At 40.8% G+C, this 24096-nt stretch overlaps 1 protein-coding gene across 1 annotated transcript in view; it reads left to right on the top strand.

The window, feature by feature from the left end:
• myocd (myocardin) overlaps positions 1-23496 on the top strand; it is a 33942-nt gene extending 10446 nt beyond the window's left edge. Inside the window, exons 3-12 of the mRNA XM_024285660.2 lie at positions 6402-6586; positions 8300-8404; positions 8494-8780; positions 10987-11143; positions 11226-11762; positions 13767-14261; positions 15723-15863; positions 17189-17311; positions 18622-18679; positions 20288-23496. Coding sequence (XP_024141428.1) covers positions 6402-6586; positions 8300-8404; positions 8494-8780; positions 10987-11143; positions 11226-11762; positions 13767-14261; positions 15723-15863; positions 17189-17311; positions 18622-18679; positions 20288-20817 — 2618 coding nt within the window. The 3' untranslated portion in view covers positions 20818-23496. The remainder of the gene's footprint in view (positions 1-6401; positions 6587-8299; positions 8405-8493; positions 8781-10986; positions 11144-11225; positions 11763-13766; positions 14262-15722; positions 15864-17188; positions 17312-18621; positions 18680-20287) is intronic.
• The last annotated feature ends 600 nt before the right edge of the window (positions 23497-24096 follow it).

The following is a 24096-nucleotide window of genomic DNA, read 5'->3' as shown; positions in this document are numbered from 1 at the left end:
TTTTAATTAAAGTAAATCTGCTGCAGCTGGAGGATCTGATTAAACACAGGATGTCTTATTTTGAAAGGAACTTTAAGGTGCTATTGTCAAAAGTGAAAGAAGTAAAATTTGTTATATATAGAAAAACTCAGTTGTAGAACATTTCAAAGTTATATGTTATAAATGTATGGCTTATGGCCACAAAAAGGTAAATAAAGTGTATTTTTCTAACTTTGAGGCGAAACTATGTCCCACACTGCAAAATCTAAATTGTAAGGAAGTGAAAAAACTCTTAATAAAAAAAATATTTACAACACTCTAATCAAAAGGTTTTGGAACTGAAATTTTCAAATTCGAAAACAAAACAAGCAAAAGAAAAAAAGAGTTGAAAGTGAAAGAAAAATAAGTTTTGAAATTGAAATTTTGAGTATTGAAAACAAAAAAAAGAACATTTGAAGCTTGTGATTATTTTAGAGTACCAAAAAGTTTTGGACATTTTTAATATATTTTTTTCAATTGTTTTATTTGGGTTTCAGTTAATTTTGACCCCAATTTAGCTCCATACATTCTTAATCTTCCAAATACTGAAAAAGTCTTCACACCACACGTTCATCTTTACTCAGGTGCAGGTGTTTTTGGTCTGGATTTCTGTCATCCGGTGATGCTATCACAGGGTTCTGCTCTTCAGGGCACCTGCACTGGAACGCTGATCCAGAAGACGTTTTCTCATCCAAGCTTCTTCTTCTGTTCTGCTGGCTCTAAAGTTTGACAAAAATCTTTTTTTCCCTTCACACACAGATAAACAAACTGATTTGGTTTCTCCGCTGCTGTCGGGTAACTCGCGAGTCCTGATTATTTCTTCTGGATTCAGCCGCACCTGCTGCTGATTTCATTACACCTCTGCGTTTATTTGTCTAGCACTCAAGAGTGTCGGCGGTGCGGCGGAGGCAGAAATCAGAGCTGACCCCAAACACAGAAATGAATTCTGAGAGGATGAACGCGGCCATGAGGGCCGTGTTTAGGAGGAAATTACAGCTGAGCTGCTTGATGATGAGGCTGCAGATAGAAGCGATGAAGACAAATGAACATGAGAGCAGGTTAATCCACTACAGCTCGAGAGCAGAACTCCTAAAATGTTTGAGGAAGTTTAGAAAAGAAATATTATGAACCCATTTTGACCCCTTTATTAACTGCACTGGCTTCCAGGTGTAAAAGCCAAACACAGAGCTCTGAGGAACTCCGGAACTTATCGGTGGAAAGTAACTGTTCCACATGAATGCCGCAAAAACAGACGTTTAAAAGTTTTTTAGCTGATTACGGTTTTTAAAAAATAAAAAGCAGGAAAAAGGAAAAAATGTGTAAAACAGCGAGAAAAAAAGACAAATATAAAGAAGAATAAACTCAGTATTTTGGGGGAAAAATGATATTTGATGTAGATATTTAAATAATGGGAAGAGAAAGAGGTCTTTTAACAACAAAATTGATTTTTTTTTCTAGGGTTTGAAATCCGCCTAAAAGAATGACAAGAGTCACTTAAACTGCTTTAATTTTATTTAGATATACAAATTTCTTGCTGAGATCCTCCAGAAATTGTAATAAATGTATAATTATTATCATTCTCTGCTGCATTGAAATGATCCAGCATAGAATATGGTGTCTTATTTTGAAAGGAAGTCATATGTCTGTCCAAATTTGGAAACTATTTCTTATTTTACTTTGCTGTTTATGTTTGATTTATCCATCCATCCATCCATCCATCCATCTTCTTAACCGCTTTGTCCCTTTCGGGGTCACGGTGTTTGATTTATGAAAAAAGAATAGTTAGATTATATTTATCATAATAGCAACAACAACTTCAATACAAATCAGTGTCTTAATTTAAGAGGGGAAAGACTTTGTGGCTCCGACTGAGTTGTAGTCAGTGAGAAATCAACCTGAACGGTTCTTAGGGTGTTGAAGGTTACAGAGCTCTGTCCGACAGTATCGGGTCATGTGATGTGAAAATATGACCATGAGAGAGCGGTCCAAGATGGCCGCTTTCACCGTCTGCAAAGCAACATTTTATAAAACAGTTTCTGTTGGCCGCATGTGGGAGGAGCTTCCAGAAAATGCATTTAGGATGATGCTTTAAGGAACAGTGTCTGTGGATATCTCACTTAGAATGTATGGAAGACATGGATGAAATTGAGAAATCAGGTTTATTTATTGTGAAGAATTTTAAAAAATGTCAGTAATCATGTGTCCATGTTGGAGGTTTATATGATTATCATTCAAAAATGTTCCCGGTACAGAGGGCTGTGACTGTATGACAGCCGCTTTCATGGTGTTTCTGTGTCTCAGCGTCTGTATGACAGCCGCTTCTGCAGTGTTTCTGTGTCCCTGTGGTTGAGCTTGAAGGCTCACTGGCTAGTATTAACCCGAGGGGGGAAAATAGAATTGGGAGACCTTTTTCCTTTTTTTCTCTTTTTCTCCTTTTTTTTTTTTTTTTGTTTCAACGAGGTGGCAGTCTTCACATCCGGCAGCAGCCTTCTGTCTGTCGGCATATCGAGTGAGTGAGCTCCGCCGCGGGAGTGAAAGCCACTGAAAACGTCACGGGCCCAATGCTGAGTTCCTGATTGGTAGATGCGATGCTGCGACCTGTCAGACTTCACCGCATTCCTCAAATCGAGCCGCTGGCAGATCTTCGCATGGCGCCAGTCACTTAAATCGCGCCGCGGGACTTCAGATCGTCTCAATTCGCAGCTGTTCCATTGAATTAACATTGAAAGTCGCCGTCTCCGAATCGCATTCAGTGTGAATGCACTTTAAGCCTCATCATAAGTGTCAGGCTCACAGTATCATCGGTGCTGGCGATGTTGTGATCTAACTTTATTTTTTCCAGGCTTGGACTTTTGTGACTTCTTTTTTTTTTTTTAAAAAAAAGAAAAAAAAAGATATAATAAGTTGAGCTGGCTATGCTGTGGTTCTCTCATCCACGTTCAAAAACAGCATCACTTCCATCGAGGCAGCTGTCAGCATTTGACTGTGAGAACAAGTGAGCGTCTCTGTTCACTACAGAGTTCGACTCATGAACTCTGCTGCAGGAAAGGAATTTTTCTTTGGAAGTTTCCATCAAATAGTTATAAAATTAAGTATTCACTGATTTTTTTTTTATTTTATTTTTTTTCCCCCTCTGGGAATCCCTCAGACCTGCCTATATCAGACATAAAAAACAGACTTCCTGCCTGCAGAGTTCTGCTTAGAGGTTTGATGTTTGCCTCCTCGAGCTTCAAGTAAACACGCTGCGTCAGGAGGAGGAGAGTCTTTACGGAGATGAGCAGCAGCTGGACAGTCTGAGCTCCTCGTGCATGAGCATACCTGCTCGCACACACGGCGTTCCTCCTCCTCCTCCTCTAGTGCTGCTTCATCTGTTCCCTCTTCACCCCAGTGCTCTATCTGCCTCTCGGGGTAATTTTAGAAACGAGCTGTCCTCTAAACGCTCACTTAAGAAGCGGAAGTGCACGCGGCGCTGATTTCCTGTAATTCTGCCAGCTCAATCATCCGGTGACACCCCATCACGTTAAGAAGCACTTTCACACTCTCAGCGTGTGCTGGTGGGGGGGTGAGCGGCTCTGGGGCCGTGAGGTCAGCGGGTCAACCCCGGCCTGGTGACTGAAACCATGTCGGGGCTGTCACGTGTGGATTCCACCCCCCCACACACCTCCACCCAGCATCAGATAGTCTCCAATCAACCTCTCAGCCGCACGCCGTAACAACTCCAAGCGGAGGGTGCTGGGGGAGGGGGGTACATTCACCTTAGTACTCAGATTACTCCCAGCTTTCTAGAATAATCTGGTTTCTAAAACATAAACCAGAAACTACATTTTTGCAAACAAGTTAAGTTTGTGTGCGCCTGCTTTCCTGAAGCAGAAAAATCTGCTTTGTCTTTATGAAAACCGTCTGCAGACACTTCCTCTAAAGTTATTCAGGATGGTAATGTTGTTCAGTCTACGGACACGGAGGAAAAGAAAGGAAGCAGAGATGAAGAGGCCGAGGTTCTCTTTGGGAGTGACCAGGACGGATCAGGAATGATTCCATCAGCACATGTTAGAGGTTCTGGAGAGAAAGTCCGAGAGTTCAGACTGAGATGTTCAGACACGTCCAGAGGAGAGACGGTGAAGATATTGGTCCAAGGATCCTGAGTCTTCTAGAGAGGAAGACCAGAGATTTTTATGGATGCAGTGAATGAAGACATGAAGGTAAAAGCAGAAGACAGAATAAATGGAGGAAGCTGATTGGCTTTGGCAACTTCTGGAGGGAAAAGTCGAAAGAAAAAGAAGTAGTAGCTCAAGATGTAGATCTAGTCATCTAGAAGAGGATACATTTCAAAATCCCTCCCAGGTCTGAAACTATTTACTTGTAAAGTAAATAGCCTGTGAGCATTAGATCCATTGTTTTGCTGTGATTGTTCTGGATTATATATATATTGTGTAAATAAATAAATAATCTGCTCCTGATTCACTAATTTAATAACAGAAATTACCAGAAATTACATTTTTAAGCTTATTTATCTTTATAAATGTCCTCTATTATTAGAAAAATGTCACAGAAACATGTTTTTTATTAGAGTAGGTCTTGAAAAATCCAAACCAATTTGAATAATTGTTCCAAGGTAAACTAAAATCGTGGCCCTGTCCTCTGAACGGTCCTCTGGTCCACCTCTGGAAGCAGGTCTGTAACCAGGTCAAACCATACATGCATAGAATGGAACCACCACATCTGATCTTGAGTCAAATTCACACGTGTCATTGGTGCCTTTAAACCAGAGTTCTCAAACTCAGTTTCTCTTGTGGCCACTGAAGGCAGAGTTTGGCTGATGCTGGGTTCTGTTGTGCCAAAAATGTTTTTGCGTCTACTGTCTTTATCTTTAGTCCATCGTCAATGTCTACTGAACAAGTTTATTGAACATTTGTTCATGTCTATGTACTACTAAGCAATACGTTCTGTGAAACGACAGGAGCTAGCGACACTAGCAACTGTTGCTAGCATCGTACAAAAGGACTATATAGTTACCTGGATTTTAAAGGTAACTTGGACACGATGCTCACTACTTTTTTCGTTTTTCTAAACACTCGCCATAATGTCACTGATTTCACAAAGGGGAAAAAAACATAAAAACGAACATTTCACGACATTTATTTATGACTCCACTGTGTTCTAATGGTGAAAATGTGGATGGTTTATTCAACTTTACACGTTTTTTTTTTTTTTGTTCAAAATTGTTCGACCGCAATGCATTGTGGTCTATATCCGCTAATCTAGGGACCATCGATGTAAGCTAGTTTTTTGAAAAGACACTCGATTTTGGAGTTGGTAGATTTGAACAGCACTAAAAATTGCGAATGCACTATTTAGTGATTAGGGAGGGGGGGGATTCGGACACAACCATAGTGGACGCAAAAACATATTTTTGGCATAAATGGAACCCCGTACGGATGCACGTGCTGAGGAAATTACGTGCAAATAGTCACTTTCTAATAAAAAAAAAAGTAAGGAACTCATGAATGTGGTTCTTCGGAGGGGGGTGTCAGGTTTCATGCCCTAATAGTTTCCCTCTTCACGCCCGATCAATGTCACACCCCGAGAGCTAAATACCCCGCTGTGATTGGTTGTTTTGTCATCTCCGCACACAACGCTGTAAAAGTGCCATCAGTACAAAACTTGTGGGCTGCACCAACATTGAACTTTCATATTAAGGGGGGGGGCTGCTAAATGTGTTGACTTGGGGACCCCCAGTTCGAGACCCCAGCTTTAAATAAACCCAACAATAGTGTAGTGATTTGTAATAAACCATCAAACAACATACTCCTGTAAATGACACTGAAACATTACCAAAAATCAGTGAACTTTGAGTTTGACAGAACTTTAGACCTTCATCCGTCTGTCCAAACTGCTCCACTGCAGGTCTGTCATGTGGAGGTGGGAGGAGCTTTTAAGACACATGAACAACTTTATTAGATAAATGGAAAAAATTTGATTACAAGAAGTAATTAAAAACATTTTTTCCTTTGGATCAAGTGCTGCAAAGCACTCAATATAATATAGTTAATACATTTGTTAAGCTTAAAATTGGTGTCTTAATATGAATTTTGTAAACATTGGTATCACTTTAGATATTAATGAATCATACAAAGTATGTTAATAAACGTCTTTTGGCTTTTTGTGCTAAGTATTGTCTTACTAACACCATATAAACACGTTAATAATGTGTGTCAATGTGTTAATAAAGCTTTTTAAAGAATCTTATTATAAAGTGTAACCAAGACAGCTTTTTTTCTAAAGGTGCAACACCAAATATAATTTCCTATCATATCAGTTAAAACTTTGTTCCAAATACGTCCAATTAAGACTCACAAATCGTGTCCTGTTTGACCTTCTGGCAGTGAACCATGGAAAGTTCCCAAAGCAGGAGGACTCGTACGCGTTTGAGGAGGACAGCAGCAGCGAGAGTCTGTCTCCAGAGCATCCCCACAGTGACGAGTCTCAGGGCTCAGCCTGCCCTTCATCGGAGCCTGTCGGCAGCACCGCCTCCTCCTCCTCCTCACCTGCTCTCACCAGCACACAACAGGTGAAATCAAACCTCTGTGATCTCTTCGAATGTCTGCCATCACTTTTCCTTTGCTGCCCCCCAGTGGTCATCCTAATGCAGAGCTGAACTCTGTGTTCATGCTTCCAGCAAACGGATGTGATGATCATACGGCACAGGAGTGTCAAACTCAATCGGACAAGGGGCCAAAATCCAAAACACAGCTTATAACACGGGCCAAACAGGATAAACATTCATTGAACACTCTAAAACTACATTTTTAATACTTTAAAACCGTAATTTTTAAACATAATTATGAACTATATATGTTGCATTAAATGCAATAATGCTAGTGTGAATGCTGTAAGCTGAATTTTGCCACTGAAGATGCTAGTGCTGATAGCTGAAGATGCTGAAATTGAGGGCTAATAATGCTAAAGCTGATAGCTGAAAATGCTGGAGTTGATAGCGGAACATGCTATTAAAATATTGGTGAAATGCTAAATTAGCCTAAAAAAAACTGAAAAAAATTCTAAATTAGCCAAAACAGTGAGCATGTAGCTGAAATATTAGCTAAACTCAAAAATAGCCAAAGAAATAATGGTAAAATGTCTAATTTAGCCAAAACAGCTTGCATAAGGCTGAAATATTAGCCTAAAAAAAAACTAAATTAGCCACAAAAGCTAGCATGTAGCTGAAATACAGTATTAGCTGAATGCCAAATTTACCAAATACCCGCGATAATATAGATGGAATTCTCTGAGCTAAACGCTGAAGCTGATACCCAGCTAAAATATTAGATAAATGCCAAATTTTCCTGAAAAACTAAAAAAAAAAAAAAAAAACCTAAATGAACCAAAACAGCTAGCATGTAGCTTAAATATTAGCTAAACTCCAAAATAGCCAAAAGAATTTAGTAAATGGCAAAATAGTCCAAGAAATCTAGCAGAATGCCCATTTTTAAAACTTTAAAACTGTAACTTTGAACATAATTATGAATAATAAAAAGGCAGGAATATTATTCCAGAATAAATCAACTTAAACCTTAAATAACTTTCAATATTTTACTCTACACATGAATATATATATTTTGTCAAAATTATACAAGTTAGAAATAATCGCGAGATAACATCAGGTCATTAATAACAATAAAATAAAATGATCTGGAGGGCCGGATAGAATTACCCGTCGAGGCGGATCTGGCCCCCGGGCCTTGACTTTGACACATGTGCTACAGTCGATTGCTGTTTTTCTGTGGCACCTTGATGACTCAGCAGTCATCCATCAGCGAGTGAGGAAACTGTTTTTAGGAGACACAATATTGTTGTCAAATTCAGACGGCTTTTCTGCAAACATCTTGTCCGGAGGCAACGGAGGAAAAAAAATTGACTTATATTTATTGGAACCAGAAGTAAGACATTTTCTATGGGTGATGTCACACTCACTCGCTCCAGTTCTATATACAGTCAATGGAGGCATCCAATCACAGCACTGTGGATGAGTGACCTTTTCATTTTAAGATGATGAAGGAAGTCTATAGAAAAAATAGGAAATACAATAAAAGAAAAGAAAACTTTATTTTAGTTTAACAATTTAGTGAAATCAAACAGATTTTGAACATAAATGAATATGTGATGATGTAACCTACCTCAACCAAATTTAAGTCAGAAGAAAAGAAATGGTACTTAGTTATTAAAGTAATCGCAAAAATGTCTTCTTGGAGTTTTATTAACTGATCCTTAATGTTTTGGGCAGGGCGGAGCCGGCAGAGATCCAGCTGATCAAGATCAGGATGACAGTTTGTCTGCTGCCAACAACAGCCAGACGAGTCCCCCGGTACCAGCTTCCACGATAGCCAAGGTCAGCCAGTCCGAGAGCTACAATTCACTGAAATCAGTTCAATCATCTTTCACTTTGATGAAAAATCTTCCTCTTTCCCCCCCCAACAGTCCAAAACATCAGACAAGAACCGACACAAAAAACCCAAAGATGTGAAGCCGAAGGTGAAGAAGCTCAAGTACCACCAGTACATTCCTCCCGATCAGAAGGCAGAGAAGTCTCCGCCCCCTATGGACTCGGCCTACGCCCGCCTCCTTCAGCAGCAGCAGCTCTTCCTGCAGCTGCAGATCCTCAGCCAGCAGAAACACTCCCAGTCGCAGCAGCAGAATGCTCTTACCCCGCATGGCCACCAGAGGCAGCCCACCTTCAGCTACCAGCCACATTCCCACTCGCAGAAGTGAGTAACCACGTCAGGAAATTCAGATGTTTTCAGTTCATATGTTAGACATTAATGATGTGTATTGGGTATCACAAAAAACATGATGTTAAACTAGACGACTGTGTAGAGGAAGGACTTATGGCGATATGGAACATATCATGATATGTGTCTCACGATACGATACATATCGTGAAATATCCTAAGACTTCATCGGTTCATGTCTCATCCCAACTAAACCCTTAACACAAGGACTTCCTTCAGCAGAAAGAAACCTCCAGACTGGGGGTGGATATTGGCAAGAGTCTGGTTACATTTCACCCCAGCCAGCAAAGCCAAGTGGGCCCCATATGGTTTAAAATTGGCAGAAATTGTGGACCCTAAATTGGTTTGTCCACAGTTTCCGTGGTTGCCCCACCTGTGTTTGCCCCCATTGGCTTAAGTGGGCACTCAGTGGCTCGCTCTCGCTAGCTAACCAGCCGCTTGGTGGACAGCGAAGCGTGCTACCGCACTCCACGATAGCATGCTAGCAAGCGCTATTGTAGCGAGCTAGTAAGTCAGCTAGTAGTCAGCTGTATTGAGATCTGCTGTATTGAGCTAACGAGCTCTGCTGTAGCAAGCTAGGGAGCTTGGCTATCCACCAGGCAGCTGGCTAGCGCAGCGAGCCAACCCACTAAGTGTCCACTTAAGCCAATGTGGACAAACCCAATCAGGGGCCACAATTTCTGCTACTTTTAAACCATATGGGGCCCACTTGGCCTTGCTGGCTGGAACGTATCGCGATATGTATCTTAAGATACGATACATGTCTCATGACAACAATTACCATGAGGCAGACTGAACGTTTAACACAAGGACTTTCTTCAACAGAAAGAAACCTTCAGTCTAGGGAAGGGTATTGGCATAGTCTGGTGATATGGTTTGGATCGCGATATATGTCTCACGATACGATAGATATCGCAATATATCCTAAGACTCTAGTAGTAAGTGTCTCATGACAACAAAAACCACAGCGTTTTGGTGGTGGTGTAGAGTTGCTCAAAGAGGCTCAGTGTGTTGCCAACCAGCGGTCAGGGGTTTCTGGTGGAAAACAAAAGTAAATCCCTTAAGGAAACTCATAAATAGTTTTTTTAATATAATCTTGTCAGCATTTCAAATCAATAAAGGTTTTGCCAAACAAAAAAATCTCGATTATATTACAGAATCAATTCTTTTTTTCCCCCCTACTCCAGACTCAGTAAAGAGATGTCTGCTGTCACTTAATGGACAAATCAATCCCACATGGGAGGAAGTTTTAAATGACGTATACTTGTATTGCACTTTTCTACCTTTCTTGAAGGCCCAAAGCACTTTACAGTCATAGTCCCATTCACCCATTTACACACACACAGGTAGTGGCTCCGCTGCCGAACACTGGTGCCAACCCTTCCACCAGAGACAGTTTGGGGTTCAGTGTCTTGCTCAAGGACACTTAGACACATGGGTGGGCAAGTGGGAATCAAACGTACAATCTTCCGATCAAGGGTTATACGGCCTACCGCTGCACCACGGCAGATCTTCAAGATCTTCCAAAAACTTTGTGAAAATCTCGAGTCTTTCTTTCATCAGACTTTTCACCTTCTCAGACCACATTTGTTCATTTCCTCAAGGCGTCCTCTTCTTTAGATCTTATCAATATCGTCCAGATCTGAACTGAGTCTCCATAATGTTCTGGCTCACAAATTTAATTGTTCCTCCATTTCATTGTTTCATTTGGCAAGTTCCAGTAGGACCATTTCATCCAATCTAAACTCTTTTACCCAATCTGTTAGTGTTATTAAGATAAGTGCCAAAATTAGGATAATTTCATTGGATAGTCTTCTTGTTGGACACCGGAGAAGCAAACAAGTTTGGTTCAATCCTAAAACAGCAGACTTGAGGGTTTTTGAGGGTTCTTATTATCTACCTCTTAGTTTGAATAAATTAGACAACAGAAGTCATAGTCTCAACTGCCCTTACAATTGGGCTGTCTGCAGGCCAAAAACGAGCAAACTCAGACCAGTCAGAGCAATTTTAGGGTAAGCAAGGGTGAAGTATCCTCAAGGAACCTGCAGGATACATCAATCCTCCTGACGACCCTTCACAGGTCCGGACCATCAACAAATCTGTAGGGGTCATTGTAACTAGGGCTAAAACTGAGTTGGCATCACTTTTTGACTTTGTCTTTGCTTCAATCTTTGTTCCTCAGAGGGACCAGCGAGCAGTTATCAGCTTGTAACTCGGGCGGTCCATCCACTATAGCTGACAACAGCGGTTCCTCTCCGATCAAGACCACGTATCCAAACCAAAGCAGTGTCTCGCCTGTAAAACCGGGACCACTTCCAGCCAATCTCGATGACCTGAAAGTAGGTATTGCTGACAACCATGACACAATCTCCCTTGCTTCACCTTTGCCTGTAAGTGAAGTTACTATTCGTTGTCTGTAAGGTTTCCGAGCTCAGGCAGCACCTGCGCATCCGTGGCATGCCCGTCTCCGGCACAAAGACCGCCCTGATTGAGCGGCTGCGACCCTTCAAGGACCTAAACGCAGAAGCGTCGCCCCCAGGGTCCTCCGACATTACCACCTTGACCTTTCCTGTCACTCCCTCGGGGTCTCTATGCTCCTACCAGTCCCCGTCCTCATCCAGCACTCTGTCGCAGGGGGGGTACTACCCCTACCCCAGCACCTCCTCCACCCCACCCATCTCTCCAGCATCCTCGGAACTGTCTCTCAGCGGCTCACTACCAGACAGCTTCAGCGACGTCCCCATGTCCTCGCCGACGCAGTTCGGCCTGCAGCCATCCCCCGTGCAGTTCGGCATGGAGGATGGCCACGGGGGGGCGGGCAGTTCTGGTGGGGAGACGCAAAGGACGGGGGAGAGTGGAGACGGTGAAGGCGTGGAGGCTGACAAAGACAAGATGCTGGTGGAGAAGCAGAAGGTGATCGAGGAGTTGACGTGGAAGCTCCACCAGGAACAGAGACAGGTGAGGGAGCATCTGAGGAGACCAGTCTGTCTGTGCAGAAGTCGTCCAGCTTGGACAAATGAATGAAACACTTTGAAAACATCCCTTTCAATTACCTGAGGAATTTTAATTGTTGTGCTGTATTAGGGGGTCCAGATGACCCCACCCTTATATTGATGTGTGATCCCTCCCATGATTTTATGTCTGCCACAGACACCAGTGAAGATGGGGTAGCACAAGGGTTAAGACCAAAATAGGCAAACGCTTTAACTGTCTAACACTTCTCTATTCTTCTATAAGTAGATGCATCAGAAATAGTGGAGCAGGAAGCTTGTAGCCTGTCGATTGTAGTTTGAAGCAACCACAAGCTTCTTCAAAATGCATTTTTTTCATCTGCTCCTGATTCACAGTGATTTGAATGAAGAAATACTCAAACACAATTCTGATATCATTTTTTATTGTATTGGTCAAGGGAGGGCAAACTTTTTGGCTCGTGGGCCAGAAAGGCTTCTAAAATTTGATTGAAGGGCCAGAACCAGGAGCAGATTCATGGAGTGTTTTGGTGATCCACATTGTAAGAGAAAGAAATAATATGGAATCTTCATGCGTTTCTGATATTGTTCAGAGGGCTGGACTAAACGCGGTTCTGGCCCACCAGCCGTACTTTGCCCACGCCTAATATATGTCCCCCATCAACACGAAAATGCTACAAGAACATGTTAAAAACACAATTTTCATTGGAGTGAGTCTGTAAATTGAAGTATGTTTGGTTGATATAATCACTTGCCACCCTGAAGCAATTGGCCTGTTTTGCAGAATGTACTAGAGCATGATACTGTAATATGACTGAGTACTGAGTGAGGTTTCTTGCAGGACGATTCATTGCTATTCAATACTTATGGTTCTTAAAGGGAAAAACACAAACCAAAGACCATCAGAATGGGCTGTAACTCTGGGATCCATCTTTGACATTGAGGATCTGGTGAACACAATAAAAATAAATTCTCAGGTTTGTGAAGGAGACAACTAGTGTACAAACTTGTGACTGACAGGCGGAGTAAACACGGCCATGTTGAATGTAGAAACTGTGTTCTAATGTTAAAGTAGCATTATAAATTTAGAAAGTAAAAAGTGAAAGTGGAAATCAATGAAACCTTGATTGCATTTTTTACAGTGCTGAGCTCAGATGTTATGCTTTGATCTGGCTCCTGTCCCTTGACTGACCTGGGAACGCCTCTGAGAACGTGAAGTTTGGGCAGCCACAGATAATAACTTTTAGAGTCCCAAGTTTACATGAATTAAATGGCTTGAAGAGTTTCATGTGGTGCTGATTTGCTCTTTGCTTGTTAAAGGCAAAATCACAGACTTCATGATATACTTATTGTATTTTCATATTTGAAACCAAATAAGCGATTAAATTATAAATAAGACACAAAGACAAAACAGATACTTTTTTAGGGAACTAACACTTTGTGGAAAGTAAATCTAAAATGTAAAATTTTCATTAGATCCTCTTACAGATTTATCTGCTTAATTAAAATTTGACAAATTTACTTTTTTATATTTTTGTATTTTTAATGTGAACTTAGGTTAAATGCTTAGAAAATAGTGTAAGAAATGAGGAGGTCCGCTCAAACTTTTAGTAGAAATAGTTTTTGAGGAATTGGATCATTTTCTTTCATTTATAATCACACAAACATTCACTACAGTAAAAGTCTGAACAGTTTTAGCTTCAGTGAAGGATCATTAACCTGGACTGATTTGTCAGTCATGATCAGCTCAGTGGCCTTGTGGTGGAGTGTCCGCCCAGAGACTGGGAGGTTATGAGTTCAATTCCAGACTAAATGCTAAAGACTTCCTAAAAATGGGACCCAGTGCCTCCATGCTTTGACACTAATTAAGGGGTTGGATTGGGTTCCTGAGCAGCTGTGTCTGCAGCACACCCCTCCCCCAAATGCAGAGAACAAAGTTGACAGGTGAGTAACAGCTAATGGGATTTTAACGTTTGACTTTAATGTTTGTCAGGTTGAGGAGTTGAAGATGCAGCTTCACAAGAGGAAACGTTGCTATGGAGCAACACGGGACGCCCTCCCCGCCCCGTCTCACCCCCCAATGCTCCACCAGCAGCAGACCCCATCCATGATGGGCCAACACTTCTTTGGGGTGACGGTCAAGCAGGAGTCCGTGTCTTCCAGCTGCCCTCTGTCCTCTCCCAAGCAGCTGAAGAACCCTCCGGACACCTGCATGGAGAGCATGGGACACTGCAACAGCTCCATCACAACCATGGGGGGTCCCGCCGGTCCACAGTGCATGGAGACGGGCCACTCCTCAGGCAGCCCCTCCACCATGTCTGCCTTCCTCAGTCCACAGTGCTCCCCGCAAGATTCCCCCATCAGAAAACCGTCCAGCGGCTCGCAGCCCTCGTCACCTAACAACTCCTACCTGCTGACGCCGTCGATGGGGCGAGACGGCTGCGGTCACCCGCAAAGCCAAAGCAGCAACAGAGCACGCAACATGCAGGTAAAACCTGCTGCTGATTAACTGGAGCAGGCGGGAAAATTAGCTTCAACATTTAGGACACTGACCCTAAAGGCCTGGAGATGTAGAAAAACAATTTGAACAGTTCAAATCAAATCAAACTTTATTTGTGAAGCACTTTTTTTCAACTCCTGTCACTCAAACTGCTTTATATAAAAACTAGGGCCGGGAATCGATTAAAAGAAATTAACTAATTAATCACAAACTGAGAAAAAATTATTGCGATTAATTGCGATTATTTATTTTTTTTGTTACAATATTTACTTATTATCTTCCAATATTCACAAAATGAAATCACATGAGAGATTGTACATTTAGAATGTTTGTTTTTAACCCCAGGGCCTAAAACTCGAGGGCCCTCAGGTCACATGCAATATGACGCCATAAACAACCTCTAGCGTAACCCTTTCAAAATGATATTTTAAAAACGTTTCAGAACTATCAGCTTTTACGTTTTTAAATGTGAATAAACTGTAACTGTCTAACAGTTTAGTGTGTGAGATGAGCTTCAAATGGGACAGAGAACGTTAATTGTTTTATTTCTTTGAAGTCAATATTAACAAGTGTTCAAATTTGTATAACTACGCTGTTTATCTCTGGAGAAAAGCAAACAAAAAGACATTTTTTCTCTGTCACAGAGAGTGTCGAGTCCTGCTCCGGCAGGACTTCTGGCTATTAATTATCAGGCGCTATATTTGTTCTCTGTGGCCAGATTCTCTTGTAAAAATCTGTTTTTTTCAGCTTTTAAATGTTCTGCATTTTCAATTTGAAACACTGCCTGCTTCCTTATTTGGTATCATTTTAATCATCACAACCGCACCTTTGTGTCTCTACTTTCACGTGAACCGCAGAGTTTTCACAATTTTTAGACGACACTGGTGTGATCGGTTTCCTCCTTGTTGGATTTCTCTTGGCTCTCTGGCTAAAGAAATATAAAATAACAGTCATTTTTAAAAAATAAGGGATCGATTTAATTTATTATAGTAAAGTTTATAAGTTTATGGCTGCAGCGAACCTTTAAATTAATGTTTTTTATATCCCTGCTGACATCATTAGGCCTCGTTTACTCTGCACTTCCTCCAGAGTACACAGATTACAAATACTAGGAAAAACTTTGGTAAATAGTCAGATTTTTTTCTGATTACTGAGTGTGTTTTATGACTTTAAAGTACATTTTATCTTATGCTGCATTACAATGGTTAGTAGTTATTCAGAGGGGAGTGGCTAAAATCTATAGATTTGTGTATTCTTCATATACTTTTTTCTACTGGATCCTTCAGAATCTACTAGAATGACATTGATTGTGTTGACAATTAAAAATTCACAGTAAATCAAAGAACATAAACACTGGAGCTCCGGTGTTAAAGGGCTAATTTTTTCTACAGAAACATGATGGTGAATTCGTTGTTCGTTGGGTGAACTTTCTTCTTTACGCTCCTGCAGATGCAGCAGAGGGCCGCTGCTCAGCAGGTGAACTGCTCCTTCTCCTCGGACCAAAGGAGCCTTCAGGTGGTCTTTCCTGATTCCGCTGACTGCGGTCTTAACCCCAACTGCTCCACAAAGCCCGACAGCTTGCAACCAAAGGTAAAAATCAGGCTGACCGGATAAGCGTTGGCTGCTTTCAGGATCCTGCACATCCACTCTCTCTGGTCTTTGTTCATGTGTGTCTTCTTTAATGAAGTTCATCTTCATTCTGCTCACTCGTCTTTTTATTTTCTCTTTGTCTTTCACCACACAACGCCAACTCGTCTAAAGCAGGGGTCCCCAAACTGTTTCTTGTGAGGGTCACATAACTGTTTTCTTTTCTGATGTGGGGCCGGGGTCGGTTTATAGGCTAACAGAAAAAGTGTAACAATCACAGCCTAAATGTAAACATTTATGGTTTTCCAGAAAGCCGCACATAGCCAAATTTAAAACAATTAATTTCTGTAATTTTCACAGAAAAAATGATGGTAAAACATTTTAAGAACTAAATATATAGATAGATATAATCTGCGATAGATTAATAGCTGAAGAGGCTTAAATTGATAGCTGAAAACACTGAAGCTGAGAACTGAAAACGCTCAAGTTGATAGCTGAAAATGCTGAGGCTGATAGCTATTAAAATCTTCGCGAAGTGCCAAATTAGCTTAAAAAACTGAAAAAAGCCAAAATTACCTAAAATGGCTAGCATGTAACTGAAATATTAGCTAAATGACAAATTAGCCTAAAAAAACTGAAAAAAGCCTAAGTTAGCTAAAGCAGCTACCATGCAGCTGAAATATGAGCTAAATGTCGAATTAGGCTAAAAAAATGAAACAATCTCTAATTTGACCAAAACAGCTAGCATTTAACTGAAGTATAAGCTAAGCTCCAAATTAAATAAAAAAAACAGGAAAATATCTAATTCAGCCAAATTAGCTAGCATAAAGCTAACATTATAGCTAAACTCCAAATTAGCATACAAAACTGAAAAAGTGTAAATTAGCCAAAACAGCTAGCATATAACTGAAATATTGGCTAAATGACAAATTATCCTAAAAAACTGAAAAAGTGTTTAATTTAGCCAAAACAGCTAGCATGAAGCTAAAACATTAGCTAAACTCCAAATTAGCCTAAAAAAAGCATAAATTAGCCAAAACAGCTAGCATATGACTGGAATTTTGGCTAAATGACAAATTATCCTAAAAAAAACTGGAAAAAAAAGTTTAATTTAGCTAAAACAGTTTGGGGGTCCAGGCCAAATGTGGAGGAGGGCCGGATCCGGCCCGCGGGCCATAGTTTGGGGACCCCTGGTCTAAAGTAAAGTTTATTGTGATCACGGAACGCCAGCATGAGGGCCTCGTTTGTGATCTTTTTCTCTGCAGCTCAGATGTGGGGAGCTCCCCTTACCAAATGCTAACGCCACTTCTCGCTTATTTCTCATATAGATGTCAATATTGCCGTCTCCTAGGCATCTTGGCCAAAAATGCCAGGTCTCTCCCCCTGCCTTCAGTAGCTCAGATTCAGATGACTTAAGACAGCCCCCATGCTATGAGGATGCAGTCAAGCAGGTAAAGTCCAAGCTGTGCTGCGGCTCAACACAGATGCCCGGCGAGGGATTTTACAGTTGTGGCGTTGTCGTAGAAACTCCAGTTCTGTCCTGTCTTGTTTTTGTCTCTCAGATGTCCATCACCAGTCTTGCATCTTTTCTGTTCCTCCATCACTTTCATGAAAGATCTGCCTTTTCCCATGTTCTGATTAGACAAACGTCAGCTTTGACTGACATTTTTTACACAAATGAAAGCAATTGTTGAATGAATAAAATGGTTTATTCCAAGCAATCAGGTAATTATACATAAAATAAGCACATATTACATAATAAATCACATCCAGAAGTAGATTGCTTGAAAGGGAGTGGGAGGAAGCGAACTTGTATAATCCCACCCCGGTTCGACCGTACCATTTTCTTTACATGAATAATAAACATCCAGTTCAGGACTTAATATCAAATATTTATACCCTACAATCATAGATTCAGGTTATTAAGGATCCTTAAGATCAGTGATGGAATTCAATTTCAAACATCCAGTTTGAACATTTTTTTAAAAGGGCTTGTCTTAGATTCATATCAAAGACAAGTCATATATACAGGTATTTCTAGGGGTGACATTACAGTACTGGTATCAATTTAAAATGCTGATAATGCTGATGATGTTTTGGACGATGTGAAGCTCTATAGGCTGTTCATGGCAGAGTCTTGATGTTTGGATTCTTCTACTCTGTGAGCTGTATGTTTTAGAAGTGTCCTCTACAAAGCCTCAAAATGGTTGGAAAACCACAGTTTTTTTTCTCCCTGGATGGAAAAGGTTTCTGCCCAAGTGTTTGAGCCCTCCCAAACCTTCATTGGTCTTCTAAATTTCCCTGTGGCCTGCTCAGGTCTCCAGTTATCTACTGGGTGATAACGTATTGGCTAAAACTGGTCTCACAGGAGAAGATGGTTGAGGTTCATGAGACGCTTCAGTCTTGCCTCCAACATTCTTCTAAATTTCATGACTTGAGATCTTCTCAATCGTTGATTGGATGTTCTTACCACCGCTGAATGATGGAGGATCCATTTCAATAGAAAGTTGTTTCTTCCTCTGTCAGTTTGTAGCTCTGTAGGAGGTTATTTCCCACCTAATCCCAACTGTTGACCTTGTTCTTAAGAGCAAGCTATTGCACAAAAAGTTGGAATCATCAGTTTAAGATTTATAGTTCTTATAACTCCTTTCCCGGCATTATTCTATTTAGCCCAGAACATTTTAAAGAAACCGATTTGTCTTTGCTGTATATTGACAGTTAAGAAATCTGCTAAAGTAACCAGTGTTTCTTCCCTTTACAGCAACTGACCCGCAGCCAGCAGATGGACGAGCTGTTAGATGTCCTCATAGAGAGTGGAGGTAAGATCGTCTGCCCTGCAGTGAAGTCAAACCCATGTGTCAACCTGATATCAGGAGTTTACCGGTCCAAACTCTCAGCTTCAGAACAGTGTGGTGCTGAAAACAGGCCAGAAATGAAGTGTTGCAGCAGCAAAACACGCCCTCAAGAGTTACGGGTCAGAACTGTTTAATGGAGGGGTGCTCAAACATTTTCCCTCAAAGGACCAAAGTCTAAATGGGATCTTGGTCCGCGGCCCAAATACAATATTTTCTTGCTTGTCATGAAATAAAAGGAGAAAATGTAGAATATTTAGTCGGTAGTGGTGGCGTATATTGTACTCTTTCAGTACAGCCACGGACTACTGACAAATAAAACTAACAGCCTTAGAAGAGATTTCTGCAAAAAATAATCCTCTTATCCGTTTGCAGTTGTCGCTCCATCTTGGCTAGCTGAACAATGACGCTAAAAGCATCGGAAGTGACCGTGAAGGCTTTTTGGAAATTTCAAACAGAAAAGCCCAGAGAATGAAAGTATATTACAGCCGAAGAGTTTTGGAACACCTTAGCGAATCGATGGGAAATGGGTTAGAGGTTTTAACTAAACACTTCACGGCTTCTGCAGCCACGACTCTGCAGGCCAAAAATTTACCTTTAGCGGGCCAAATTTGGACCATGGGCCCCACTTTGAGCACTATGGTCCATTTTACTATGGAAACACTCAAAATACCAGATCAAACCGGACCAGTGATGGCTTTGTGGAAATGAGGCTTTAGTGTTTGCTATGACTTGTCACCCGCAGCATGCCCATAGAAAAAATATAAATAAACATTTTTGCTTTATGGGCTAACTTGGAACCTTGCTATTTTATGTGGACCACCTCATATTGGTTTGCCCATTTTCTGCCCATAGTCAGCTAGTATCCACCCACAAGGCCAGTTGGGACTAAGGCAGGAGTGTCCAAAGTCAGGCCTTGAGGATCAGTCTCCTGCTGGTTTTCCAGAAATCCTGCCTTATCTGCTGCTGATTACCTGGATCAGGTGTGTTTGGCCAATAAGGAGCTTCAATGGCAGGTTGGCTGGAAAACATGTAGGACCTCGAGGACTGACTTTGGACACCAATGGTCTAAGGCAAAGGAGTCAAAGTCAAGGCCCGAGGGGCGTATCCGGCCTGCTGGGTAATTATATCCGCCCCTCCAGATCATTTTATTTTATTATTATTAATGTTATCTTGCGCTCATTTCTAACTTGTATAATTTTGACAAAATATATTTTTACGGAGAGTAAAATGCTGAAAGTTATTTAGGGTCTAACAGTGATGGCAAGCTACCACCTTTTTAACACCAGCGCAATAGTCTTTAGGTGTGGTCAGTGCTGACAAATGTTTCTATGAAGGCAAGCATCATCCCTGTAGAGATCTGATCTTTTGAATGAGTGGAGAAGTGGGTAACAGGCACCACTGTTAGGTTTCCTTCACCAGTTTTATGTGATCTGGTTCTCACTAGAGACATTGTAATTCAATGCCATGACTTCTGTGACCCTCTTTCCCTTTAAGAGATGCCCACTAATGCCAGAGAAGAAAGGGAGAAGGTCTCTGTAACCAAAGTTGTGCCTCACATTACTGTGTCCCCAGGGTGTCCCGGCGTGCTCATCCCGAGGTTCCACTGGCACTATGACCACCACTCTCCCGTCCAGCTCCCTTACGACCACGCAGCCAACCACAACACTGAGAGCCACCTGCAGACGCTGCTTGGCAATTCCGTCGGTCGGGCAGGAGACATGAGCAAAATGATGGAAGGTGACCGAAGCCAGGAAGATGAAAGGAACAGAGATGCTGACGGTTACAGCCCCCAAAACCACCACTGCCACTCTCATCATTTGCATCAGGACAAACTTCTGACAAACAGAGATGTGATGGACACCCCTCTGTCTCCTCTTGGCAACAAGATGTCCTCCATCCCTGAGGTCCAAGGGATGGTCAGCATGACCTTCAGTGAGACGCCGTGGGAGACTATGGAGTGGCTGGACCTGACACCACCCAACTCCGCCAACGCCTTCAACGTGGCTCAGCCCAACGTGCCCAGCATTTTCAACACAGAGTTCCTGGATGTTACAGACATTAACTTGAACTCTGCCATGGACCTTCATCTGGAGCACTGGTGAAAGAAGGAAAACACTGTCATCACACGTCTGGTGGCCAAAAGCAGCTACAACCATCCCTTAGAACTATCCAATTTCACCCAGCAAAACTTCACTGACATCTAAAGGGTCATAGCCATCAGAATGTGTACTCGAGAAGAGAATTTTGACTTTTATTGACATATTTCTACGCTCTTGTCATATTCTCCAACCAATGGACGACAATGAGCAAAGCTGACAATGATGGTGCCTTAACGTTTTCTACACGATCAGTATTACACCGTTTAGACTTGAAGACACATTTGGACCATTTGTTTTTCTGAGTGTTACTGGAAAAAAAAAACTCCCTTAATGGTAAAATGATTGTTGGAATTGGACTGCCAATGATGGCCACAGTGTAAATACCACAACCAAACGCATCAACAGACGAAATGAAATCTATACACTTTAGTGGTGTGGGAGAGCACAAGAACCATCAATCTGGTGTTTTAAGAAATGTGTAAATATAAAAAAACAGTGTATTGTGCACTTTGGCTTTATACTCCTTCACAGTTTGCTTGACTTTAGACTATGTGTATAGAAATGGTTTTTAAGCTTTTGAAGAATATTTACAAACTGATTTTCACATTTTTTATGTCGCTGGTAAACATTAAGGAAAGAAAGTGACACTTCTAAGAGATAATTGGTCTTATGAATTTTAACTGTTGTTAAGCTGAGCCTCATTTGCTGAGTCCCTTTATATGTTTATTTCTCTTTATGTAACTAAAAAGCTGACAGGCACGACTATGAAAAGATGGCAATTAAAAAAAAAAAAAAGCTGCAAACAAATTTCGAAACTTCGGATTTTTCCATGAAAGCATTTTTACTGTTTAGTTATAGCTTGTCCAGTCACATTCACCAGATAGAAGACCAGTCCTGGACTGTTTGACCAGATGTTGATGGGGATCCTGTTTCTGACATTCCTTTTGACTGCCGTTCTTTTTCAAGACCAACATAACTAGTTTTTAGTATTTTTACCTGAAAAAATAAAAAGATTCCTTTTTTTTTAATTCCACTGTAAGCACTTGTATTCTGAGAAGGAGAGTTTCAATCAGACTAAATCTAATCATATTCAAAAAGCCCAATCTATTAATAATATCTCAGAAACTAGAAAAGTTGGCTTTTTAAAAAAAAGATAAAAATGCTATTTCATGTTAAAAGACTGACTAAACTCTTACTTATGTGCATTTTCAGCTGAGTTTTTAACCGAGTCTAACAGCCTATAAGCCTGTTCAACAGAAAGTGCTAGAAAGACAATCCCTCTCCAGCACTATCAGTTCAATTATTTATGGACATTTTACCTTTTTCAAGGAAGATTTTCAGAAGTCCAGATGCAAAAACGTCCCACTTTCCTCCAGGACCACCAGTCTGGTCTTTTCACCCTTGTGCTATCCTTGTATGTTGACGTTGGGGGTGGGGTCATCTGGACCCCACCAGACAGCATCCTAAACTTTTATGTTTTACAATGATTTTTGATTTTCTGTGGCAGACATGAATTGCTGTCCACCATGGAGTGGATAACATGTAAGGCTTGGGTCATCTGGACCCCATAAGATAGCACAAAGGATAAAAGCAACTTCTAGAGACTAGACGGATGTTAATCGATAACCTTCCTCCAGTCTGTTCCTGCAGCTTCGCACTGCAAATACCTGAAATGTGAATAAAAGTGACCAAAAACCTACTTCTGAAGGTCAGCTTGGCTAATTCATCCAATCCAAATTATTGAGGAAAAGTAGTAGGCTGGATGGCTGTTCTGGTTCAGACATTCTGTATAGGTTACATTTCTATATTTGTTAGGATTTGTGGCCGTAAACGAATTATATTTGCGTGTTAGCATGGCTTCTACAAGGACTAGGAAGGAGAAGCTTTAAGAATGTAATATATTTATATTCCTGGTGCTTAAATTTCACATTTTTACCCGTTTGTCATTTCCAGAACATAGAAGATGTTGATTTTGGTTCAATACATTTTGGTTCAATACTGCCACTCTTTCTAGACCAAAGACAAGCTTTCAACCATTTGGCTCTTGATCCAAACGTTTAAAGACAATCTGTAGAAATCAAGTTTTTTAAAGAATAAAGGAGATGAGCCGTTGTAGAAGACATTACCTTCCATTTTTTGTTTTTCTGTAATGGAAATTAATCTGAATACTGGTGACCAAAGCAGCTTCTACGCAGCAAAAACCTGCATCGACTCAAACTGAAGTTTATGAGAGAACGAGTGGTACTAATTCAGACATTTTTGCTCGCTTCAAGTTGTCTCTAAATATTCTTTCCTTATATTTCTATTTATAAAAGTAGAAAATGCAGCTGGTCGTGGTATAAAGTTCTGATTTATTTTTTTAGATATTCCCTGAATAACATTTGATTTCTCTAAAAACACATTCAAATGCTGTTTTGTGTAGACCATATATTGCTTTTTTTAAAATATGATTTATATGGTTTGATGTCAAAGTTCATATTTTACTACTTGTCTTATTGTGTAAAATGTTTTTCTGCCTTTTGAGTAAACCATTTATTTCCTTCAAGGAAAGAGATTTGACAGAAGCTTCCATGTGGCTTTGCCACGTTTTTTGCTTTGCTTTTTTAAAAAAACTGCATTTTTTTCTGCATCCCTGTATGTGACCCAAAGATGAGCAATAAATCCATCACAGCTAAACCATCACTTTGTCTCTGGTGTTTAAGAAACACACCACACAGGTTTCATCTTTTCTCATGGGAACTTTATTTGTAACCCTTGATAAACATACAATTATTATTCATTGCGCCATAATATTATCTTATATTCTAATATGAACATTCTAGTATATTGCAATTTATACAACACGGACTCTGGAAACGGATGTTTTCCAGCTGGAAGTTAAGTTTCTTTGAAACATGATCAGACAAGGAGACACCCTCCCCCCATCCCAAAATCACATTTTCTATTCTGGGTGTCCAAATGAAATCAATTTTCACAAAATCTCTATTATTTGTCTCGGATTTTTAAAAAATATTCTGTTCACTCCATGAAAATATACTTCCCCAATTCGAGTCCTCAGTAACGGCGTGTAACATGAAGTCAACGTTAGCAGTGTGTGTCCTTTTGACCTGCAGACGAAAGCTGTCCATCCCATAATCTGGAGTTTACTCTCTTACTTACAGTGCATCTTTCATGCAATCGGTTCATGCGTGACGTCCTCTTTACAAACTGCTGTTCATAAATGTCACTATAGACCCACCCGGAGAGGAGGCAGGAAACTCGTGGTGGGCGTGGCTTACTGAG

This window comes from Oryzias melastigma, linkage group LG19 (genome assembly GCF_002922805.2).
Source record: "Oryzias melastigma strain HK-1 linkage group LG19, ASM292280v2, whole genome shotgun sequence".
Classification (NCBI taxonomy): Eukaryota; Metazoa; Chordata; class Actinopteri; order Beloniformes; family Adrianichthyidae; genus Oryzias; species Oryzias melastigma.
The sequence above is the reverse complement of the archived record's forward strand: the minus strand, read 5'-3'. Positions and strand labels throughout refer to the sequence as shown.